The 19,302-nt window shown below is 35.3% G+C and overlaps 4 protein-coding genes across 6 annotated transcripts; 2 read left to right on the plus strand and 2 right to left on the minus strand.

The window, feature by feature from the left end:
* Positions 1-6,992: 6,992 nt before the first annotated feature.
* LOC120193624 (glutathione S-transferase T1-like) lies at positions 6,993-9,282 on the minus strand. The gene is made up of 7 exons (XM_039196074.1): positions 9,176-9,282; positions 9,023-9,096; positions 8,821-8,881; positions 8,680-8,733; positions 8,190-8,269; positions 7,568-7,773; positions 6,993-7,118 (listed from the first exon to the last, which is right to left on the minus strand). The coding sequence occupies exons 1-7, from the start codon at positions 9,238-9,240 to the stop codon at positions 6,993-6,995; spliced, it is 666 nt and encodes a 221-aa protein (XP_039052005.1). The 5' UTR covers positions 9,241-9,282.
* Positions 9,283-9,366: 84 nt separating this feature from the next.
* On the plus strand, positions 9,367-11,377 carry LOC120193727 (serine racemase-like). 3 transcript variants are annotated; one of them, XM_039196165.1, is made up of 7 exons: positions 9,367-9,495; positions 9,750-9,926; positions 10,030-10,116; positions 10,228-10,458; positions 10,542-10,615; positions 10,715-10,901; positions 11,078-11,377. In XM_039196165.1, exons 2-7 carry the CDS (start codon positions 9,763-9,765, stop codon positions 11,322-11,324), a joined length of 990 nt encoding a protein of 329 aa, XP_039052096.1. In that variant the 5' UTR covers positions 9,367-9,495; positions 9,750-9,762; the 3' UTR covers positions 11,325-11,377. The 3 variants fall into 3 exon arrangements, with proteins under 3 accessions (XP_039052096.1, XP_039052098.1, XP_039052097.1); XM_039196167.1 differs by having other exon boundaries at positions 9,367-9,467; XM_039196166.1 differs by having other exon boundaries at positions 9,480-9,496; positions 9,738-9,926.
* Positions 11,378-11,903: 526 nt separating this feature from the next.
* LOC120193726 (O-glucosyltransferase rumi-like) lies at positions 11,904-15,067 on the minus strand. The gene is made up of 6 exons (XM_039196164.1): positions 14,915-15,067; positions 14,257-14,828; positions 13,799-13,991; positions 13,651-13,715; positions 13,360-13,570; positions 11,904-12,333 (listed from the first exon to the last, which is right to left on the minus strand). Exons 1-6 carry the CDS (start codon positions 15,065-15,067, stop codon positions 11,965-11,967), a joined length of 1,563 nt encoding a protein of 520 aa, XP_039052095.1. The 3' UTR covers positions 11,904-11,964.
* Positions 15,068-17,224: 2,157 nt separating this feature from the next.
* On the plus strand, positions 17,225-17,943 carry LOC120193728 (heavy metal-associated isoprenylated plant protein 39-like). The gene is made up of 3 exons (XM_039196168.1): positions 17,225-17,390; positions 17,462-17,540; positions 17,630-17,943. The coding sequence occupies exons 1-3, from the start codon at positions 17,379-17,381 to the stop codon at positions 17,833-17,835; spliced, it is 297 nt and encodes a 98-aa protein (XP_039052099.1). The 5' UTR covers positions 17,225-17,378; the 3' UTR covers positions 17,836-17,943.
* The last annotated feature ends 1,359 nt before the right edge of the window (positions 17,944-19,302 follow it).

A 19,302-nucleotide genomic window follows, 5' to 3' on the forward strand; every position in this document is an offset into this window, starting at 1 on the left:
TGAATATTATCCATAAAGCCAGGGCGATTAACTAATTGCTCTAGAGGGACAACTCAAACTTTATTGTATAATAATATAACATGAGTATTTAAATCCAATTTCTTAAGCTTGTTAAGAAGAACCTGTTATAGTCTAGGTGTTTTGGTGGAATTCAGAAAATCTCTTTGTTAAAATTCATCTCTAAAGCAACTGACTTAAACTAGATTTACCTATTTATGCAGATTACGTTCATCATCGAACGTCATTAATAGAAAAATACTCTAGTAAGTTTTGTAATGTAATACACCAATGATGCCCCATGTTGTACGCTCCTATATATACCAAGCCTTTTGTAATGTCTTTCAATAGGAGTAGGCTATCTCATATTTGTAATAGGATAGTGTTTGGGTGTATTTCTTCTGAGGTAAGGTCAAGGGTCCTTGTTTTTCTGGTTTTCAATCTTGATATTTTGTCAAAGATTACAACTCTAATCATGCAGAATTTTTAATCCAGTTGATATTCAAAGAACTGGAAGCTTACAAAATTGATTCAATGCTCATAACCTTAATAAGCAACACAAATTTATTTATTGCACAAAAGGCGGAGAAAGGAACATAAACAAGTTCAAACAAGATGCTGAAAATAGATAGGTATTATAGTGGTAGATAACACTTCCACTTGTTTATGCATTATTACTCCTTTAATGTCGGGTGTGTAATAAGATCAGAGTCATTGTCTTCATTTTCCCCCCATTTCTTGATCATTTCTTGTGTCAAGACTCTTTTGTCAACAAGCATCTCTATTTCTTTCAACAGTTGCCTACAATTGCCCGTGAAATGCCCAAATACTCCCAAGTGAAAATCACAAACACTACTTTGATCATAGCTATGAGCAGAAGGGTTTGGTGACATTTTCATTGGTCTTGGTGTGATGTACTGACCTTTAACCAAAAGAGGGTATAAGTCTGAAATAGAAGTTTGGAACACTTCCAAAGTTTTTCTTGATCGCATGACTTTCTTTGGTCGATCCGAACAGTTACTTGCTCTTTTTCTTTTGCAGTTGCGGGGATTCTGGAAGCGACATACATTCACATCATCAGCTTTCGCTTTTTGATCCGTTAGGCTCTTGGATGTGACTTTTGAGTTTTCTTCATTGATTACATTCTCAATTAAATCTCCACTTGTCACAAGATTCTCGAATTCCTTTTTCGGATTTGCCTGCATTAACTCGAAGAAAGGCGCTGGAAGGGAATCACGAAACATACGTGATATCTCTTCTTCTAACATGGGAGGTTGAACTTGTACTACCACTCTTCTCCATCTTAAGGCATATTCTTGAAATCTTTCATTGGTTTTCTTATTTACCCTTCGAAGATCTATACGTGTTGGAGCTAAGCCTTTAACATACCGATATTGTCCCAAAAATGCATCAGCTAAATCAACCCATTTCTTGATCTGTTCTTGTGTCAACTGATTGTACCAGACTACTGTTGGGCCATCAAGGCTATCATGGAAAGAGTGAATTAACAAATCATCAGAACTTAAATATCCTTCCATTTTTCTGCAAAACATTCTCAAATGGATTAAGGGACAACTGGTGCCATCATATTTCTCAAAATCTGGCATCCTGAATTCATGGGGAATAACCAAATCTGGAACCAAGCTGAGCTCTCTTGCTTCTAATTCTTTGTGAGAGACATTAACATATTTCATATTTCTGATTGCTTTCTCTGTCCTCTTGACTTTCTCCTCATATTGTGAATAATTAATGAGGCTATTCTTTGGGTTCAAGTGGGATGCCCCAGGGTATATTATCTGTCTCGACTCTTTAATCTGATAGCACGATTTCTCTTTAGCATTTATCTTTTCTTTATCAGATTCTATTCCCTGAATAATTTGATCTGATTCATCTGGTACTGAATCTGACGCTTCTTTCCTTGTATCCCGAGTTAACCCTATCAATTGTTCTGGCCACTTATCTTGTAGTCCCTCATAAGATTGCTCCATTGTTTTCATGATGATGGTACAGTAAAATAAATGAATGATCTTGGTTTTTACTGTTACAGAAACCTTTCATGAATTATTTACATGTTTTTAAAATTAAAGTACATAACAGTACTTAAATAAAAAATGTGAAAATGCATAAATGGAAAAATAAGAATGCAAAATGTGCAATTCAAAGGCAAACATAAAAGTATGAATGCAACATGAAAAATGCAAAGATGCAAAATGAAAATGCATATATGAAAAAGGTGTTACTCAAGAGTGATCATCTTAGAACAGATTTCATTGAACACAAAAGTCTCCGTGTATTAAACAAAACTTTTACATATAGGGGACAACTTTCAGTCCTAACTTCAACAAAACTTTACATATAGGGAATAACTTTCACTCCTAATTTCTCTATTTCACTTAAAAGCCAAACTAACTTCCACTCATACTCAGGTGTGGAATTATCCATCTGCTTTAATTCTATCGTGAAGCCAGCTAAGTCCACCAGCTTATGAGCCACATTGTTTGCTTGAGCAGCAGCTTCATTCATGATATTGTCTTTTTCCTTTATTCTCCATGTCGATTCTCGGAGTTGTAAACAATGTTGTTCATTTTTTGAGAAAATCTTCGTGGTTACAGAGTTCTCGTACAATATCTCCATAATCATCTAAATATTTCTTCAATGTCTTGTTCTTTTCGATAATGGCTTTTAATTCAGTATCAACCTCATGCTGATAGATCTGATATGATGCTTCCATGTTAGTCATAGCACTATTCAACCTTTGATTTTCGACTTGACATCTTTTCAATTCACTGACAAACGTATTGCGTATTTCTTCTGCAACTCGTAAATCATGATAAAACTTCTTTGCTCGACCTTCATGTATGTTACAATTCTTTTTCAGTTTGGTGACCCCTTTGATCCACTCTTCTGGGGTACTTCCTATGCCAGCATTTTGAAAGGTTTGACTGACCTTCTGGAAATCTTCCTGCATGGTTTCCATTTTGGTGCTTAATTCATTGTTTTTCTCCTTCAAATGATGTATTTGAACTTCGAATCTAAGCAACTCTTCTTCTCTCTGGGCGCCCATACTGATATTCTTACCTTTGAAGACTTTTGGTATTAATCTATCAGGACCCTTGGTTACTAAACTAGGTCGATCATTTACCATAAATTGTAAGGTTCCATGATCCAAAAGACTTTGGACTCGGCGTTTGAAGGCAAGACACTTCTCGATGGTATGTCCTTGAGCTCCGGCATGATATTCACAATGAGCGTTGATGTCATACCAATTTGGATACGGAGGTTGGAATGGTTTTATGTAATATGGAGCTATTTCTCGTGCTTCAAGTAACTTTTCATACAACTCTTTATATGATATAGGTATGGCATCAACATGAGAACCGCCTTTTGTTTTGGATTGAACCTGAGTTTTAGATTCTAGGAGCAGACTAAACTTTGATAATTTCAGGTTACATGATTTCTTCTCATATTTGGGAGCTTTTACAGTGTTCATCATTTCTTTGGTATCTCCAGACGATTTGTGAATACAAATGATGATTGTCTGCAACTTCTCAAATTGGTTAGGATCAGAAGTCCCTTGCATATCTGAAATTGCAGGATTATCTTCATTAAGCTTTCTCGCTTTCTGTGCAGGAATCTCTTCTCTTTTGGCCAAAACAGATATTCTATCCATCATCTTGGACATCTGCTCTCTTATTTCTTGTATCTCCTTTTGCTCCTTAATGGACACATGATCTCTAGGTGTATAGCTCTCTTCTATCATTGGAGTTCCCTCGGGATGTCTTTTCTTGGCCGCATCATATTTTGTTTGATCATAAAACTTTTTGTCCATTTACGATTTCTTTCCAATATGATGAATAATCTTTCAAGTCAACACCTTTTGATTATGCCATGACCATGCAATGCAAACAAAAGAAATCAATATGAACAAGTTAAAACAAAACAAAATGTATGAAAAATAAAAATGAGAAAGGAAATAAATAAATTGGTAAGTACTAATTAATGAAAATAAAATATTCTACATATCGTGGTATATAATATATCCTAACCTCATGCTTTCTAGTTCCATGCTTTGATTGGAAAAATTAACCTAACAACATGATTACTAATTCGCATGCATTTATTCAGGAAAAAGAAAATGAAATAAATTAAAAGCTAGAGCTTATTTCTCCTTTGTGTATACCTATGAACAGAGGTTCAATATTGTCTTATATCAGGTGAATTTCTAGGGTTTATTATATGCGGAGTTTCAGTTCTAAGAGTAAAGGTACTCGAACTGTCCTTGTTGATGCCCCCTTGGGCTGCCAACCCTCAATCCTAGTCCATTACAGACTTAAGCGGATTGAGTTCAATTCGAGGGGACACATTTCTCTATGCCTGACACGGAGAATAAATTCTCACGAAGACATAGAGCATATGAACCTCGAAAGTTACTTGCTAGGTCTGACACGGAGAATAAATTCTCACGAAGACGTCGCTTTCACTCCCACTTAAAAGGGACAAACTCAATTATAGAGTTTTATGTTATGCAATGCAAGTGTTGTGTGTGAGGAGAAATGTTCAAACCTCTAACAGATAAATAAAATAATTAATACCTGAATAAAAAAATATTAATATAAAAATAATAAATAATAAAAAATTGAAAGAAAATAATTAAAAATTAAATAAATGAATTTTTAATTTCTAATTAATAGAGACAATTTATAATTGATTTTAAAGTTTGACAGGTCCCCAGCGGAGTCGCCAAGCTGTCGTAACCGGTTTTCGTCCGGGCACGAATTTATTTATTTGACGGGAAAATTGATGTGAATAAATGGTTTTGAAAATAATTTGGGAGTCGCCATCGGCCTTTTGGGTCAGGTAGGTCGAATACCTAAAAATTATTTTTTAAAAGAGTTTTAAGAAAACATCAATTAAAAAATGAACTGATCTACGTTTATAACCAAAAATTCGTTCTTTTTAATAATAAAAAGGGATTCGTGGTCGGTTACGTTTAGGGAAGAATTAGCACCCCTACAACGCCCAAAATTGATACTTTTTAATTATAAATTGTCTCTGTTATTAGAAATTTAAAAATTCAAAATGTATTTAATTTATAATCCTATTTAATTTAAATTTATTATTATAATTTTAAGAAAATATATTAATATATATATCTTTATTTTTATAAATAAGATATTTATTTATTTAGAAATATCAGAAAAGGGCTTCTAGTTGCTTTAAGACAGCTCATTTCTTAATATTAATAAATAAATAAATGTTAATAAAACATTTATCTAAAAATAATTAAAATATATTAATATATGATTTATAAAAATAGGACATTTATTTATTTAATAATATCAGAAAAGGACTTCTAGGTATTTTAAGACAGCTCTTTTCTTAGATATTAAAAAATAAATACATATCAAAATATGTTTATTTTTCTTAAAAGTAATTTATAAAATTAAATTTATAAATAGGATTTTTATTTAATAAACAAATAGAATAAATAAATAAATATTATATATATATTTATATAACTTAATAATAAAATTATCATGAAGATAAAAATTTAAACATATATCAAAAGTAATAATAAAATAAAATAATAATAATTAAAATTAAAAGTAATAATATTAAAAACTAATGGATCATATTTATAAATATATGAACTTAAAAATGTAAAAATAATAAAACTTATAGTTAAAATTAAGATTATATAAAATTTAATGATCAAATTATAAAAATATAAAATATTTAAGAGACATGATTAGAATTATCCTAAAATATAAATACTAGTAGTAATTAACCATTATTTATTTAATCGATGATAAAAATAGAAATATTAAAATTATTAGGGACTAGATGTGATATTTATCCTAAATATATTATTTAATACTGGTAAGGATTAAAACATAATAAAATAAAATTCGAAGACTAAATTAAAACATTCATAAGTTAGTTTCAGTGACTAAAATGAATAATTACAAAACACAGATGGCTACTGAAAGGGTTTAGCCATACATGTAAATTACGCATATACCCCTTCCCAAAACGATGTCGTTCGGGAAGGGGTATATATACCCCTTTATAGCTGGCCCGAAGGGCCAGCAGCCTCATTATTCTCTTCTTCTTCTTCTCTCAAAAACGAGAGAAGAAGAAGCTCTCTCGTCCTTCTCTCTTAATTCCCTCACCGGAGGGAATTCCGGCGTCGATAGCCACCGCCAACCTCACCGCCGGCCACCGTCTCCGGTGGCCGGAAAATAAAACTTTATACCACAATGTAGATCGGATCGTCCTAATGACGATTCCGATATTTGTTTACCTTAAAAAGCTCCCAATCAGAGCAAATCTATGAAAATGCCTTCGGTTTTCGAAGGTTTGTTGTGGAGCGTGGAGGTGCGTGGTTACTCCGGTGGTGGTGTGGCTTTCCTCGGTAAGGTTTCTTTCGATTTTTATCTCGTTATTTTGGTGTTTGATGGTGGCTGGATTGCTTGCTGTTGGTGTTGTTGTCTCCCGTATGCTGGCTGTCCTCCCTCTTTCTCTTTGCAGGTGTGGTGGCTTTTATAGCCACCACCGAGGCTCTCGTCGGACCGGTCCTAGAGATGATTTCTAGTGAGTCACCGAACCTGTGGTGACTCACCGAAGAACGGGATGCGTGGACGGCTGGAAGGACTCCTCTGGGAGCTTCGATGGGCGTCGTGGCAGTGAGGTAGCGACGTGGAGCGGCTGACCGTTGGCAGTGGCTGGTTGGAGCACTTGGCAGTAGGGGGATGAGGCAATGGTAGAGGCGGTCTGGAAGCAACGACGGCTGGGGCTAGGGTTAGAAAACCCTAGCTGATATGTTACAAACCCTAAAGGGTTTGGGTCATCTGTTTTGGGCCATTTCTGATCTGGCCTGGTTGTAATCGGGCCTCATTTTTGGGTTTGTAATATTTATAATAATAATATATATATAAATATAAATAATAATAATAATATTTATAATAATAATAATAATTTAAGTAAAATAAAAATTAGTGTCTACAGACTTCATGCACTTCATCAAAGTGAGGGTTTGTAGCACTTCTTGTATTCTCGATCCACCGCTGGACTTTCTTGTGTGGACCCAAAAACCTAGCACGATCCTTCTCATCCAAAACCTACATCCAATGAACTCTAATCAAATTTCATAATCTTTCTTAGTCTATTGACAATGCTAATACAATCCTTCTCATCCAAAACCTACATCCAATAAACTCTAATCAAATTTCATAATCTTTCTTAGTCTATTGTCAATGTTATAATACATACACTCTGCAGACGCAATTGCTCGAACACGAGTCCTCTAAGGATAATAATATTCTATTTTACCACTGAGATTAGTCAATGGAACATATTTTATGATGCTTATAAAGGATATGGCCCTAAAAAGTGCATGGAAAATCCAAGAAAAAGTTCAGTTGCTCCTGTAGCTGAGCTTATCACAATGATGAGGGGTTGTGCAAGACCGTCATAAAGGAAAGACGAATTTTTTTTTGGGGGGGGGGGAACCTGAACCTATATCATAGAATTGAAATGTGAACAAAAACATCAAGGAACAAAAATGTACCTCGAGTTCCATTATTTCACAGACGAGGCTAAGATCTGCTATGGATGGCTGGTTTCCACCTAGCAAAAAACGTCCAGCATCCTTGAGCCAAAAGGACTCTAACTTTGAAAGAGACGACGACAGAAGTGTCTCAGCTTCAGCAGCTGCTTGGGGATTCAATGGACGGCCAACTACAGGTGCTATTGTAGCATTGGAAACATATGTGTCTGAAAACAGAATCATCGAGTTCAAAAGACATATCTAACCAAGGAAGGGAACATTTATGTGCATAACCAGATAGACAAGCATACGCGATGAAGGTGACAAAACCACATAGATAAAGCAAGTTTGAGTTTAAATAAAAAGTCAAGCACAATCTTTTAGTGATGTGAGAGGTTCCAAAAGAAAGAATGGAAGAAAATTTAGCATCCCTGATACTCTTCTATTGTAATTAAGGAAAACTGCACAAATCTGATGCTTGAAAAGCCTACCTAGAGAAAATGCTGTTACTGTTATCGCATTGACCCAGAAGGGTTAACAAAATGTCAAAACACGAGACTGCTAGCAATATGATTCTACACCATCAATAAAAATTCACTAATCATTTGTAACAGTTTGATTCTTTTCAGGGTTAATTATACACCTGCACCACGGCGTAAGTTGGAGTGATGCCAATCCAACACCGAATGTATCCTACTTCTCTTGGCAACATCAGCTGGATACCTTAAAACATGGACAAGCAAGTTTGTTAACAATGAAGTTGCAGATTCAAACTGAATGTGAAATGTGCCAAAATATACCGATAATCCTTTCATTAGAACAGCACAAGTTTGAGTAAAACAGTAAAATAGATAGATATCAGCATGTAAGTTGGTCATGTCATAAGATCCTTCCAGCATTATCACCATATAACACAAGCCATGAACATCATGCTTAAGTTGTTCGACGATCCATGTGAAAATAGTAACGTATCACCATAAATATATATAATTGTATACAGACACTGGGCAAGGAACTCCAACAAATAAGCACCGAAGAAATTCAATATAAAAAACACTATCCTAGCCTCCTATATTGTCCAAAACATTATGTAACATAGAATGTAAGACAAAAGAGAAAGCAACTGTACTTACCAATGGTCTGCAACTCCAGGAAATGCACAAGCAAGATAGATCAAAATGGCATGGCTGCAAAATATAGATAGAGTAAATTTGTAGGAAACCTTTGAAATAAGGGGAAAAAGCATGGGGGTAAGTGCAATACTCTTCAAATACCTCTCAAACAACTTAAATCTTCCATCAACGATGGCTGGCAGCCGTTTCATGGGATTTATTTCTGCAACAGAACCATAGGAATACAAATTGAACATGTTATATCTACTTTCCTATAAAATGCGAAATTTAGAAAATAATTTGATAACAACAATTTAATTGATTATAATTTGAATGGGTATATTAATCAAGAATAAAAGAATACCTGCAAATTCAGAAGTTAAATGCTGACCCTTTGAGATAAGTACTTTGATCTCCTCATAGTCTATAACATTCACCCTAGTTTAAAAAAAATATTTTAAAAAGTAGAGAAAAACCCAGATAATAGTTGAAAACAAGTAAAAGAATCGAAATTTACTTGCAGAAGATGATGACAGCGCGAGATGGCTGAGACATTCGATCTGCGTATACTTTGAGCTTCATTTTCTTGCCTTTGTTTACGCCTCTCTCCACATCTAGATTGACTACGGATAGCAAGTTGGCTCTTTGGCTTTATCAATTTTAAATTTCCTTCTCGAGGTCAAAAACATAAGCTTTATGGAAAGCGTCGTCGTATTCACCCTAGCTATTACATTGATAGTCTCCCTAATCTCATTGGCGGCCTCGTTTCAGCTTTCGGAATTTGGACCCCTCACCAGTTAGGAAAGGAAGTAAATATCCTCCTCAAAGTTATATTTTTGTAAGTAGTTAAAAGTTCAATCTTTATCTTCCTTTTCGGTGCTTTTTGATTCATTTCCCACCTTTCCTTTTATTATTATCCAAGTGTTTGCATCAATAAATTTGCGTCCTTTTAGTCTGGTTAGTTGACAATGGGAGTTCTACATCTGCAGTTAAATTCGTTAATTGGAAGTTGCTTTAGCCATACTTAACTTCTGAAATTGTTTGATTTGTCTCAGCTTCACCCAATTCTGGAATTGCAGTGTTCAAATCAGAGGCTTAAAGAAGATGGAAGTAAACAAGGAGAAGTATGCTGCTGATCTCTCCTCTATCAAAGAAGCACGGGCACGTATCAGTTCTTTCATACACAAAACTCCAGTTATGACCTCGGAGTCTCTGGATGCCATTTCTGGCAGGAAGCTATTCTTTAAATGTGAATGTTTCCAAAAGGGGTAAGAAACTAGTAGTTTATTATGGTACATGGGAATCATTTGTTTCATGTTTTGATCTTATTTTTTTTCAATTTTAAGACTCTCCTATATATTGCCTTGACAGGGGAGCATTCAAATTCAGAGGTGCTTGCAATGCTATATTTTCACTTGCTGACCAGCAGGCTGCTAAGGGAGTTGTAACTCATAGCAGGTTAAGAGTTTATCTATGATGATCTATGTTGCCCTTCATCAGTCATCTTCATATGTTTCGTTTCCATTTCTATTTACTTGGATTTGACCTGATCACATTCTTCAAAATTAGTGGTAACCATGCTGCAGCATTGGCGTTGGCTGCAAAGTTACGCGGGATCACCGCGTACGTAGTTATACCAAAAAATGCTCCGCAATGCAAAGTTCAAAACGTTTTGCGTTACGGTGGTCGGGTTATATGGAGTGACGCAACGGTGCAGTCAAGGGAAGAAACTGCAGCCAAAGTGTTGCAGGAAACCGGGGCTGCTCTTATACATCCATATAATGATGGGCGGATTATAAGGTGGTACATTGAACAGTTCTAAGCTCTGAATGCTATAGTTTAATGTTTTATTGGTGAATTAAATGCTACGAAATCTTTTTCAGTGGGCAAGGTACCATATCCCTGGAGCTTTTGGAGCAAGCCCCTCAGTTAGACACTATAATTGTTCCCATAAGTGGTTTGTGTTGCAGCCTTTTTTTTCTTTCAAGTTTATGGTTATTAGTCCTGCATGATCATCATTCATCACCTCCCGTCTTTTATTATTGTTAATTTTCAGGAGGTGGCTTGATATCAGGGGTGGCATTGGCTGCCAAATCTATCAATCCTGCCATTCGAATTTTGGCTGCTGAACCAAAGGGAGCAAATGATGCTGCTCAATCAAAAGCTGCTGGTACAATTGTAACCTTACCCGAAACAAATACAGTTGCTGATGGCCTGAGAGCTTTCCTTGGTGAACTCACCTGGTAAATGCATATCAATAGTGTCTTATTGATGAGTGAAGAATATATTCCCAGTTTGTACATGTTTTCTTTTGTATTAGTGCACTGTATAGTCGCTTTCTTTTATCAGGAACTATACGTATTTACTTGTTAGTCTACAAGATTCAGTATGACTCATTCTATGCCTTTTGATCGATTAGGCCTGTAGTACGTGATCTTGTTGATGACATAATAACAGTGGATGATACGGAAATAATCGATGCAATGAGACTCTGCTATGAGATTCTTAAAGTTGCAGTTGAACCAAGTGGAGCCATAGGCCTTGCAGCTGTCTTATCTGATAGCTTCAGGAGCAACCCTGCCTGGAAGGACTGCAACCGAATAGGAATTATACTTTCAGGAGGTAATCTAGATCTAGAAGTGCTGTGGGATTCATTTAGAAAATGAAGGTTACATTGGTATTGCTACTCTTTTGGAAACATTTTATTTCCCCCCTTAAACTTGAGCTTTGACCTCTAAATGCTTATATGAAATCCAATTGCTTTGGTTGCAATTTTTAGTCCTAGAGTTCTCAATTTTACATAACCCTTTAAAGAGCTTCCCTTCCTTGAAACTGGTGAAGTCTGATAGTGACTGTAAATCAAGAGAAAATTAACGATCCAAACACCAGAAACAGGTCATTCATGGGGGGAGGATAAACAGAATTTCACATACACAAGATATCCAAATATCCTACAGGCTGCAAGAACAAAGGGGAAGCTTATTCGCCTCCTCTTCTCCTACTCCTCCTCCCCATTTGATCGAATGCATGAATATAGCATAGCTGGAATCACTACTTTATTTATCTATAGTGCCTTATGAATTGATGGATCATTCTCGGTTGTAATCGAACAATCGAACTGCAGTCAACCGGAATAATGCACTTGAGCCAAGTTGATTTGATCTATTTTCCTTCTCACCGTCTCACCGAAAGATTCTATATAATGATTCTCTTTCGTTCAGCCATGTGTATCATAAAACCAGACATAAACCCGAAATAGAGCTGTCTAGATTCAGTATAAAAAGAAAACAACAATTCAGGCATCAACTATTGCTTGTTGAGACTTTCCCAATAACCTTTCTCCCACTTTTTCACTTGCAATATTGAGTTGTTTTTTCTTCTAAGAAACGCTGCAACAGCTCGAGGGTCATAAGGAGGAAGCAAGGTGCATGGATTCGTGATGGAAGGACCTTTCACCAATGATTCCATCATGAATTTCTTCTTTCGCCCTTGTAGCCCTTCTGCGTGACATGCCATTACCTCCGAGCACAACTCCGTGGCACCTTCGGGTACTCTCGGCTCAAATTTCAACAACGTAGCGTACTCATTTAACAAATGATACATATAATCATAAACGTAGTCCGTTTTTAGCTGCTCCTGCATAAAGCTACTGGCTGCTTTTCCAATTTCATGTGCCTGCCAAATACAGTAATATATTGTATCAGATTTAACAAAGGCCTCGCCGAAATACCAAGATCAAATAATTTAAACAATTTGAAGGGTAAACTAATCCAAATGTATTAAATTTTAAGTTTTGTATCGATTTTAACATGGAACTTTAAAATGTTTCAATTTTAACATTTAATTTTACCGTTAAATTATTAACAATGTGATGACGTTAACGTTTTTTTTTCTCTTGTGAACTTTGGTTATTGTATTGATTTTATCACTAAACTTTAAAACACTTCATTTTTAGACATTGAACTTTAATTTACATATCATTTTGGTCTCTACAGACAATCATCAACTCCTTCAGTCGACAGTGTCAATCAATTGTCGCCCGTCACCGGTCGTCATTCACAACAAAAGCAATACTAAAACGTTTGCATTTCACTTTTTATTTTTTCGAATTGATTTTTCACGAAACTCATTTAAAATTGAAAAATAATCTATTCAAAATTTTGAGTTCTAATACTTTGATTTCCTCCTACGACTATTCAATAAAACTAGTTTCGAGATAAATTGTTCGTCTTCTCCAAAAAAAAAATACTTCTCTATCATTAGAATTTGCAAACAAACATTCAAAATCACTCAACTGAGAAAGTTCAAAACCTAAAAAAAATAATTGTGTTTAAATTTGTGAATTTTGAAGAGGTTTAGAAAGAAATCTAAATCAATAAAATAGTAGAAGACGATGTGATGAATTCATCAGTGGCTAAGGTAGTTGCAAAAGATGCCAAAGAATGATGATTTTCGATGATAGCTAAAAATAAGTGGAAAAAATCCTCACTTTGATAAAGAAGATGAGGTGGAATAAAAAAATAATTTTTTGACTTCTAAGTCCACGTCAAACTATAAAGTCATCCGATTGTTAATGAGTTAACGGCCTAATAGTTACATTGAACTCAAAATTAAAGTTTAATGATAAAATTGATATAAATCCTAAAATTCAGTGACATTTAGAATAGTTTACCTTAATTTAAAATTAAAGACGGTTGATACCTTCTTTTTGTTATTGTTGCCCCAATCCACGGCAAACTTAAGTGATCTGCATTTGTCATCATCTCTTATAGGCCAATAGTGCTCCACAGGCTGCATGCTTCTCATGAAGAAATCATAGAACTGAGGTTGTACCATAAATGTGACAGAATCACAGGCGAGAATGTATTTCTCGCTAACAGACCATGCATATCCTTCAATGTATATCTTGTACCTGCAAAAACCATGACTGTGCTGAACAACAGAAAAACAAAAAATTACAAATGCTGTTAGAACCGGAGCCAAAATATTTACCTATACGTGCATTGATCGGCAACGTTGGATTGTTTAAAACCTTGTTGGCCTTCAAGGATCCAGTCCTGCAAACCAGGACTTAATTCCAGAATTGTTTTAACAAAAAGATCAAAGGGTTTATTCCAAGAATTCTCATTTTGATTTCCACCTGGATGAACAAGCGTGCATTCCAGTCTTGTTGATCAGTGACATTGCATTTAAGTAGGTCCTGCCTATTGTCAGCGACAAATGGATTGCCCTTCCAGTACGCATATGGTTCCCTATCTATCCATTTGATCTTATTATTTCCCTGTTTAATATCTTTCAGTATGCTGTCCCATGGCTTTATATTTATCTCAGCCCTGAAGGAGACACATAAAGAATATAATTAGGTATCATAGTGCTATCACATGCAGAAAAATGATAGACCACTTGTCAGTGAACAAGGGACCCTCTAGCAACATGCAAACCAGAACTACATGGGCAGGCCATTAATTACATCTGGCATTTGGTTTACATTTAGAGCTGACAGGTGTGTATTATACCATGCATGCAGATGCCAACAAAAGTTTCAAAGAGAGAAACAATGGTGGCGCGGTTGTAAATTTGAAAAAACGGAAGCTTTACCATCCCCAAAAGGACCAATCAGGGAAGACTATATTCAACGTTTCTTTATCTCCACAGTAGCGAAACAATGGTGGTGGGGCTATTGCATTCGGTCCTCTGTAGTCCCTTGACTTGATAGCCGGTCGGTCTTCGGTGTCGAACATGATTTCCAGGTCCGGTAATACCCCGGGGTATTTACTGAGGAGTTGTTGAATGCCCCAGATGGTGAAAACATCTCTTGTTTGAATGGCTTGTCTATAGTTTTTAACGAAGGCTTTGCCCCCTTTGATTACGAGGTGAAACGTTGACGATCCTTTAGCTCTTTCCACCATGTCCTTGGTGATCCCCGATGTTTTCCAGGGACGTAAATCTTCGTGGATCCATCTAAAATAATCGGGACAAAGAGGATTTAATGAAGGATCAATGTCTTGTGTTTGGAATCTCTTGGGGTAATTCGTTGGACAGGTTTGTGTTTGGTTTTTACTGGCGGTACAGTTGAGTGGGATTTCATTTCTCTGTATGGGAGTTTTTGGTTTCTCAGATACTACCATGGTATTGGTTTTGTCCGCTGAATTCTCAATAAAAACCGCCGACTGCAGAAAAACAAAACAAAAACCTCAACTAAACATGAACTAAAAACTGCAGAATCTACCATGAAGCAAGAACAAGACGTATTTACAGTGTCAACACATGAAGAATATGTAGTTAAGGCAGCCATGAGGAAAACAGCCAAGACAAGAAGAGCTGCGGTTGTTGGAGGTTTTCTTTTCAATGGAGGCCGCCATGTTGGTTTCTCAAAGAACTGTCTAGCCAGTCCAGATCTCTGCAACATGGATTCTCGAGTTGAATAAGCTTGCTTCTAACACCGATCTATGAAGTTGAGTGAAGTAATTTCTTGTTGATGAAGGCAAAGAGGAAGGGTAGTAATCAAGTTCCAAGTGAAGTTTGTTAAAGATGAGTGTGGTTTAGCTAGTGGACAAAGGAGCAGTGCAGTGTATAATTGACAGCGTCATCCACGAGCAAGTGCCCGGCGGCTCGGAGTAATTGGAGGATAGTAGGGACCCCAAAGGAATTTCTATGTACTAAATTGCCAGACCTTCTACAATATCTCAAGACTTGCATCCCATTCTCTATTTTTAATAGTTTAGAAAATCCTTTAATTAGATTTTTCATTGATTTATGGAGTAATATTTTTGGAGTTAATCTCAACTACAATATCTAAGGAGTATGTGATTTGTTATTGCCAAATTCCATGGTTCGTACCTATATCAATGTATATGTGATTTGGTTATATTTAATTATTATATTTTTTAAATTTAAAGTTTCAATCGTAAGAGATAATATAATTAAATTTTATAAACTTAAATTATAAAATTAGAGAATAATAATTAGAATTAGATCTACAACTAATATATGATATAGAGGCTAATAATAATATAATTTAACAAAATTTCGTAGTTATTATAATAATTTAACCTTTGCTATTAAGGAATAGGTGATTTGTCGAATAGCTTCTGTTCAATATTCACAAAATATAAAGCATTTTCCAGAGAAAAAGCATTTAATTTTGAGTTTATAAATTTAAAAATTATATCAATTAAATTATTTAATATGTAATTTATTTTTGAGTTCATGAGCAAATAATTGTTGCTATAATAGAAGATTTAATTTTTTTTTAATGTTTAAACGTTTATTTAATCGTTAAGAAAAATAAAATACCATGGCACCTTGATCGATTTTTGGCATGATGCATGGTTGGGGGAGTTGGGACCTTTAATAAAACCATTTAACCTTGGATGGAGTAATTCCTCCAAAAGGTATATTTGTTTGCTCCCTAGTGAATCTGATGGGGAATGGAGGTAGGATTTGATTAAGAATTGCCTGCCGAATATGGTTTGTTCGTCCTCCATTACCCAGTAGTGGACCATTCCAGTGAGTGGGTAATAGGTTTCTCGAAGAATATTGGATGTTGTTCGCTCCCTGATGCTGAGTTGTGGGGAATTTTCATGGGACTCCATATTGCTTGGGAGAGGAGCTTGCGTAATATTGACAACAGGTCAGCGATGATTCCACACATCATGATTCTAGTCCAACGTGACTGGCGTTTACAATTTAACTACGTACCCCGGAAGAGCAATAAGGTGGCTGATGATCTTGCCAGATTGACGTGGAAGATCCCTGCTAAAGAATCCTTGCATGCTGAACCGCCAATGGAGGTACTAGAAATCCTTGCCAAGGATGCCCAAAGTCTGTTAGTTACGTAAAGGCTTTTAAGCCCCTTTGTATTTGAATTTTTTTTTTTTAGAAATTCCAAAAATATAAAATGAAATAATCAAGAAAATATTAAAAATATATAAAATATTTTTATGATCAATGTCATTATTCCTTAAACACATTTACAATTGATTCTACTTTAATTGTAACAACAATAATTTTCATTTTAAATAACAAGCATTAACCTATAATTCTCATCCCTTGTTGTAATATTTTGGGAAATTCTTTAATTAAATTTTCATTAGGTTGTAATACATTGGTGTTAGTAAAATTATCATCCGATATCGCAAAAACAGGCGATTTGCAGAATAGTTTCAATTTGATATTGAAGTTATATTCACGTGGGAAAATTACCCAATTTCTCCAAACATTGGTAGCCATAAGTTCTGGTCCCGACGTAGACGGGCAGAGGAGTTGGCTTAAAATTAGTGTACTATTTGGCCCGTGGCTCCAAAGAGTCAGCAAAAGACAGCAACATATTCGCTGTCTTGTTACTGCAATGTTGTTCTATGATTCATATGTCCATTGAGTGTCGGTTGGATTGCAAATAACTTTACAGCTAGCCGGGCTGAAGTTAGACCGCTAAAAATGAAGAAAAAGAAAATCTATTAGTCCCTTAAGAAATAGTCAAATTATAAATTAATTTCTGTAAATTTATTGTTTCATTTTGATCCTGAAAGTGCTTGAAAAAGTGGGATGCTTTCAATATTCTTCTTTCTAATATAAAAAAGGTCGAGTCATTGTTCATAGTGGCTGATGCAAGCAATTGTTACAGCAGTTGTCCATATAAATATGCAGCATCCTTGACGACCCTTCCTCTCTTTAAAGGCTGATTTCATTGAGCTGTAACTTGTTTTTGTCTTGCTCAAATGGCGGCACGGGTACTTTGATTTCGCTTTTCTATATGTTCTCATCAGAAATATTTATGTTAACTTTTAGTCTTGATTTGCAGAAGGTGGTAGTGAAAATCATGACCATGAATGATGAAAAGACAAAGAAGAAAGCTATAGAGGCTGTTTCCGACATATATGGTATGGTATACTCAATCAACAGACCCTTTTTTTTCTCTAATTTTATTTGGTGAAACATCTAGTTTCTGACGTGGGATTTTGATGAACAGGCGTTGATTCAATAGCGGCGGATGTGAAGGAGCAGAAGCTGACAGTCATAGGAGAGATGGACACGGTTGCCATTGCCAAAAAGCTCAAGAAAATAGGGAAAGTGGATATTGTCACCGTGGGACCTGCTAAAGAAGAAAAGAAAGATGACAAAAAAGACGACAAGAAAGATGAAAAGAAAAACGAAAAGAAGGATGAAAAGAAATGATCGTTTGAATTTGATTGAAGTTTGTGTTGTTTGCATATCCTTTAGCTTAGCTACATAATTAAACATGGTAATAATACGGTATTTACTGTCGTGCTTGATTCTTCGTTTCATTCGCTGTTTCTTCCAGAACTAAGAACACAAGCATGCAGAAATGACAAATTAAGAGCAGCCTTATTTGGGCCACTATGCATCATCCAATAACAGGAAAGCATCAATCCTGCATCATGATTTTACATTAAATTATTATCTTAAAGCTCACAGTTTGATGATGGTCGATAGAAAAAGAAAACATTTAAATAATGATAAAGATGCTGCTGATGCGATGGACCTAACTTAGTTCCAAGGTCAGCATGGCTGCAGAAATTCAGTTGCAGACAAATTTTTGGCATCAGCTTAGGGAATAAAGAGAATATAAAAATGGTGAAACATGCCTGGAATCCATTTTAGATTGCTCTGCATTCCACTATCTTTTTGTTTGAATCTGAAACTACAAACTTGTCACTATCGGCAATATGCATTAAAGTCATCAACTTTCTTCTTCTTCTTCTAGATTACCTTCTTTGGATCTAAAGAATAGTAAGTACAAAGTACAAAAGAAGGGGAATAACGACGTTGACTAGCCAAGCATAGAAAAAAAAATGTCATCATTCTAGAGCTCTTAGAAAAAAAATCATAACATTTCTTTTAAACTATGAGTCCCAAATTTTAGGAGCCTATGATGTATCACATATCACACTTGGGTCGCTCAAAGTCGGAGTCACCATGATTGGGATAAGCGCAGTGTTGGCATTCCTCTCTCTTTTTGGATTTCTGGTGTTGGCAAGCTGCACACATCCAATCCCCCCTGTCCAGCTCATTTTGATCTTTGGTAAATCAATAATGATTTAATGCACTCTTTTTCTACTTCTATTGTCGAAAAGAATTAACTGGGCACACTTTTTGTCAAGCCCCAAAATTATGGTTAGACATTTGGTTGTAGTGGTTCAGATCATTATTTGGCTAAAAATTGATGGGGCTTAAATTGAGGAAATTTGAAAATTTGGAATTTGAGCTTGATATGAAACTAAAAGGATAAAAATCAGAACTTTTATAATTTTGGGGTAAACTAGCATTTTTTTGATAGCTTGGGGTCAAAATAAGAATTCTAAAAAGTGTAAGGTAAATTATTGATTTTCTGGAAAGTTATATGCCCAAAACTGTAACCCTAGAAAGCTTGTAGTCATGCCCTTTAATTAACCCTATGAGATTCGTGGCATATAAAAAAGTAAGCATGCGTATAACCTAAATGCACAATCGTATTGAACAGCAACAACAAAGTATAATGTGATTTCTCGAACCTCTAATTTACATAATGAATTATTAGTTTACAAAAATTTGTTTTGCCAATTATTATATAAATTATATCTTATTCTTTTTAATTATAATTTATAGTTCAGAAAGACAATAAATTATTAAAAACCAAATTCA

The sequence above is a fragment of the Hibiscus syriacus genome, unplaced genomic scaffold (assembly GCF_006381635.1).
Source record: "Hibiscus syriacus cultivar Baekdansim isolate YM2019G1 unplaced genomic scaffold, ASM638163v2 tig00116996_pilon, whole genome shotgun sequence".
Taxonomy (NCBI): Eukaryota; Viridiplantae; Streptophyta; class Magnoliopsida; order Malvales; family Malvaceae; genus Hibiscus; species Hibiscus syriacus.

What these genes read in the sequence shown, in the direction of transcription:
- LOC120193726 (XM_039196164.1), bottom strand. Translation starts at nt 15,067, where the DNA reads ATGTTGCAGAGATCTGGACTGGCTAGACAGTTCTTTGAGAAACCAACA. An exon ending in ATTCTTCATGTGTTGACACT is followed by an intron (nt 14,829 to 14,914) that starts GTAAATACGTCT and finishes GTTTTTCTGCAG; the next exon opens with TCGGCGGTTTTTATTGAGAA. An exon ending in GCAACAATAACAAAAAGAAG is followed by an intron (nt 12,334 to 13,359) that starts GTATCAACCGTC and finishes TGTATTTGGCAG; the next exon opens with GCACATGAAATTGGAAAAGC.
- LOC120193624 (XM_039196074.1), bottom strand. Translation starts at nt 9,240, where the DNA reads ATGAAGCTCAAAGTATACGCAGATCGAATGTCTCAGCCATCTCGCGCT. An exon ending in AGATTTAAGTTGTTTGAGAG is followed by an intron (nt 8,734 to 8,820) that starts GTATTTGAAGAG and finishes TATATTTTGCAG; the next exon opens with CCATGCCATTTTGATCTATC. An exon ending in CAACTTACGCCGTGGTGCAG is followed by an intron (nt 7,774 to 8,189) that starts GTGTATAATTAA and finishes TTCTGTTTTCAG; the next exon opens with ACACATATGTTTCCAATGCT.
- LOC120193727 (XM_039196165.1), top strand. Translation starts at nt 9,763, where the DNA reads ATGGAAGTAAACAAGGAGAAGTATGCTGCTGATCTCTCCTCTATCAAA. An exon ending in AATGATGGGCGGATTATAAG is followed by an intron (nt 10,459 to 10,541) that starts GTGGTACATTGA and finishes AATCTTTTTCAG; the next exon opens with TGGGCAAGGTACCATATCCC. An exon ending in TTCCTTGGTGAACTCACCTG is followed by an intron (nt 10,902 to 11,077) that starts GTAAATGCATAT and finishes TTGATCGATTAG; the next exon opens with GCCTGTAGTACGTGATCTTG.
- LOC120193728 (XM_039196168.1), top strand. An exon ending in GGCTGTTTCCGACATATATG is followed by an intron (nt 17,541 to 17,629) that starts GTATGGTATACT and finishes TTTGATGAACAG; the next exon opens with GCGTTGATTCAATAGCGGCG.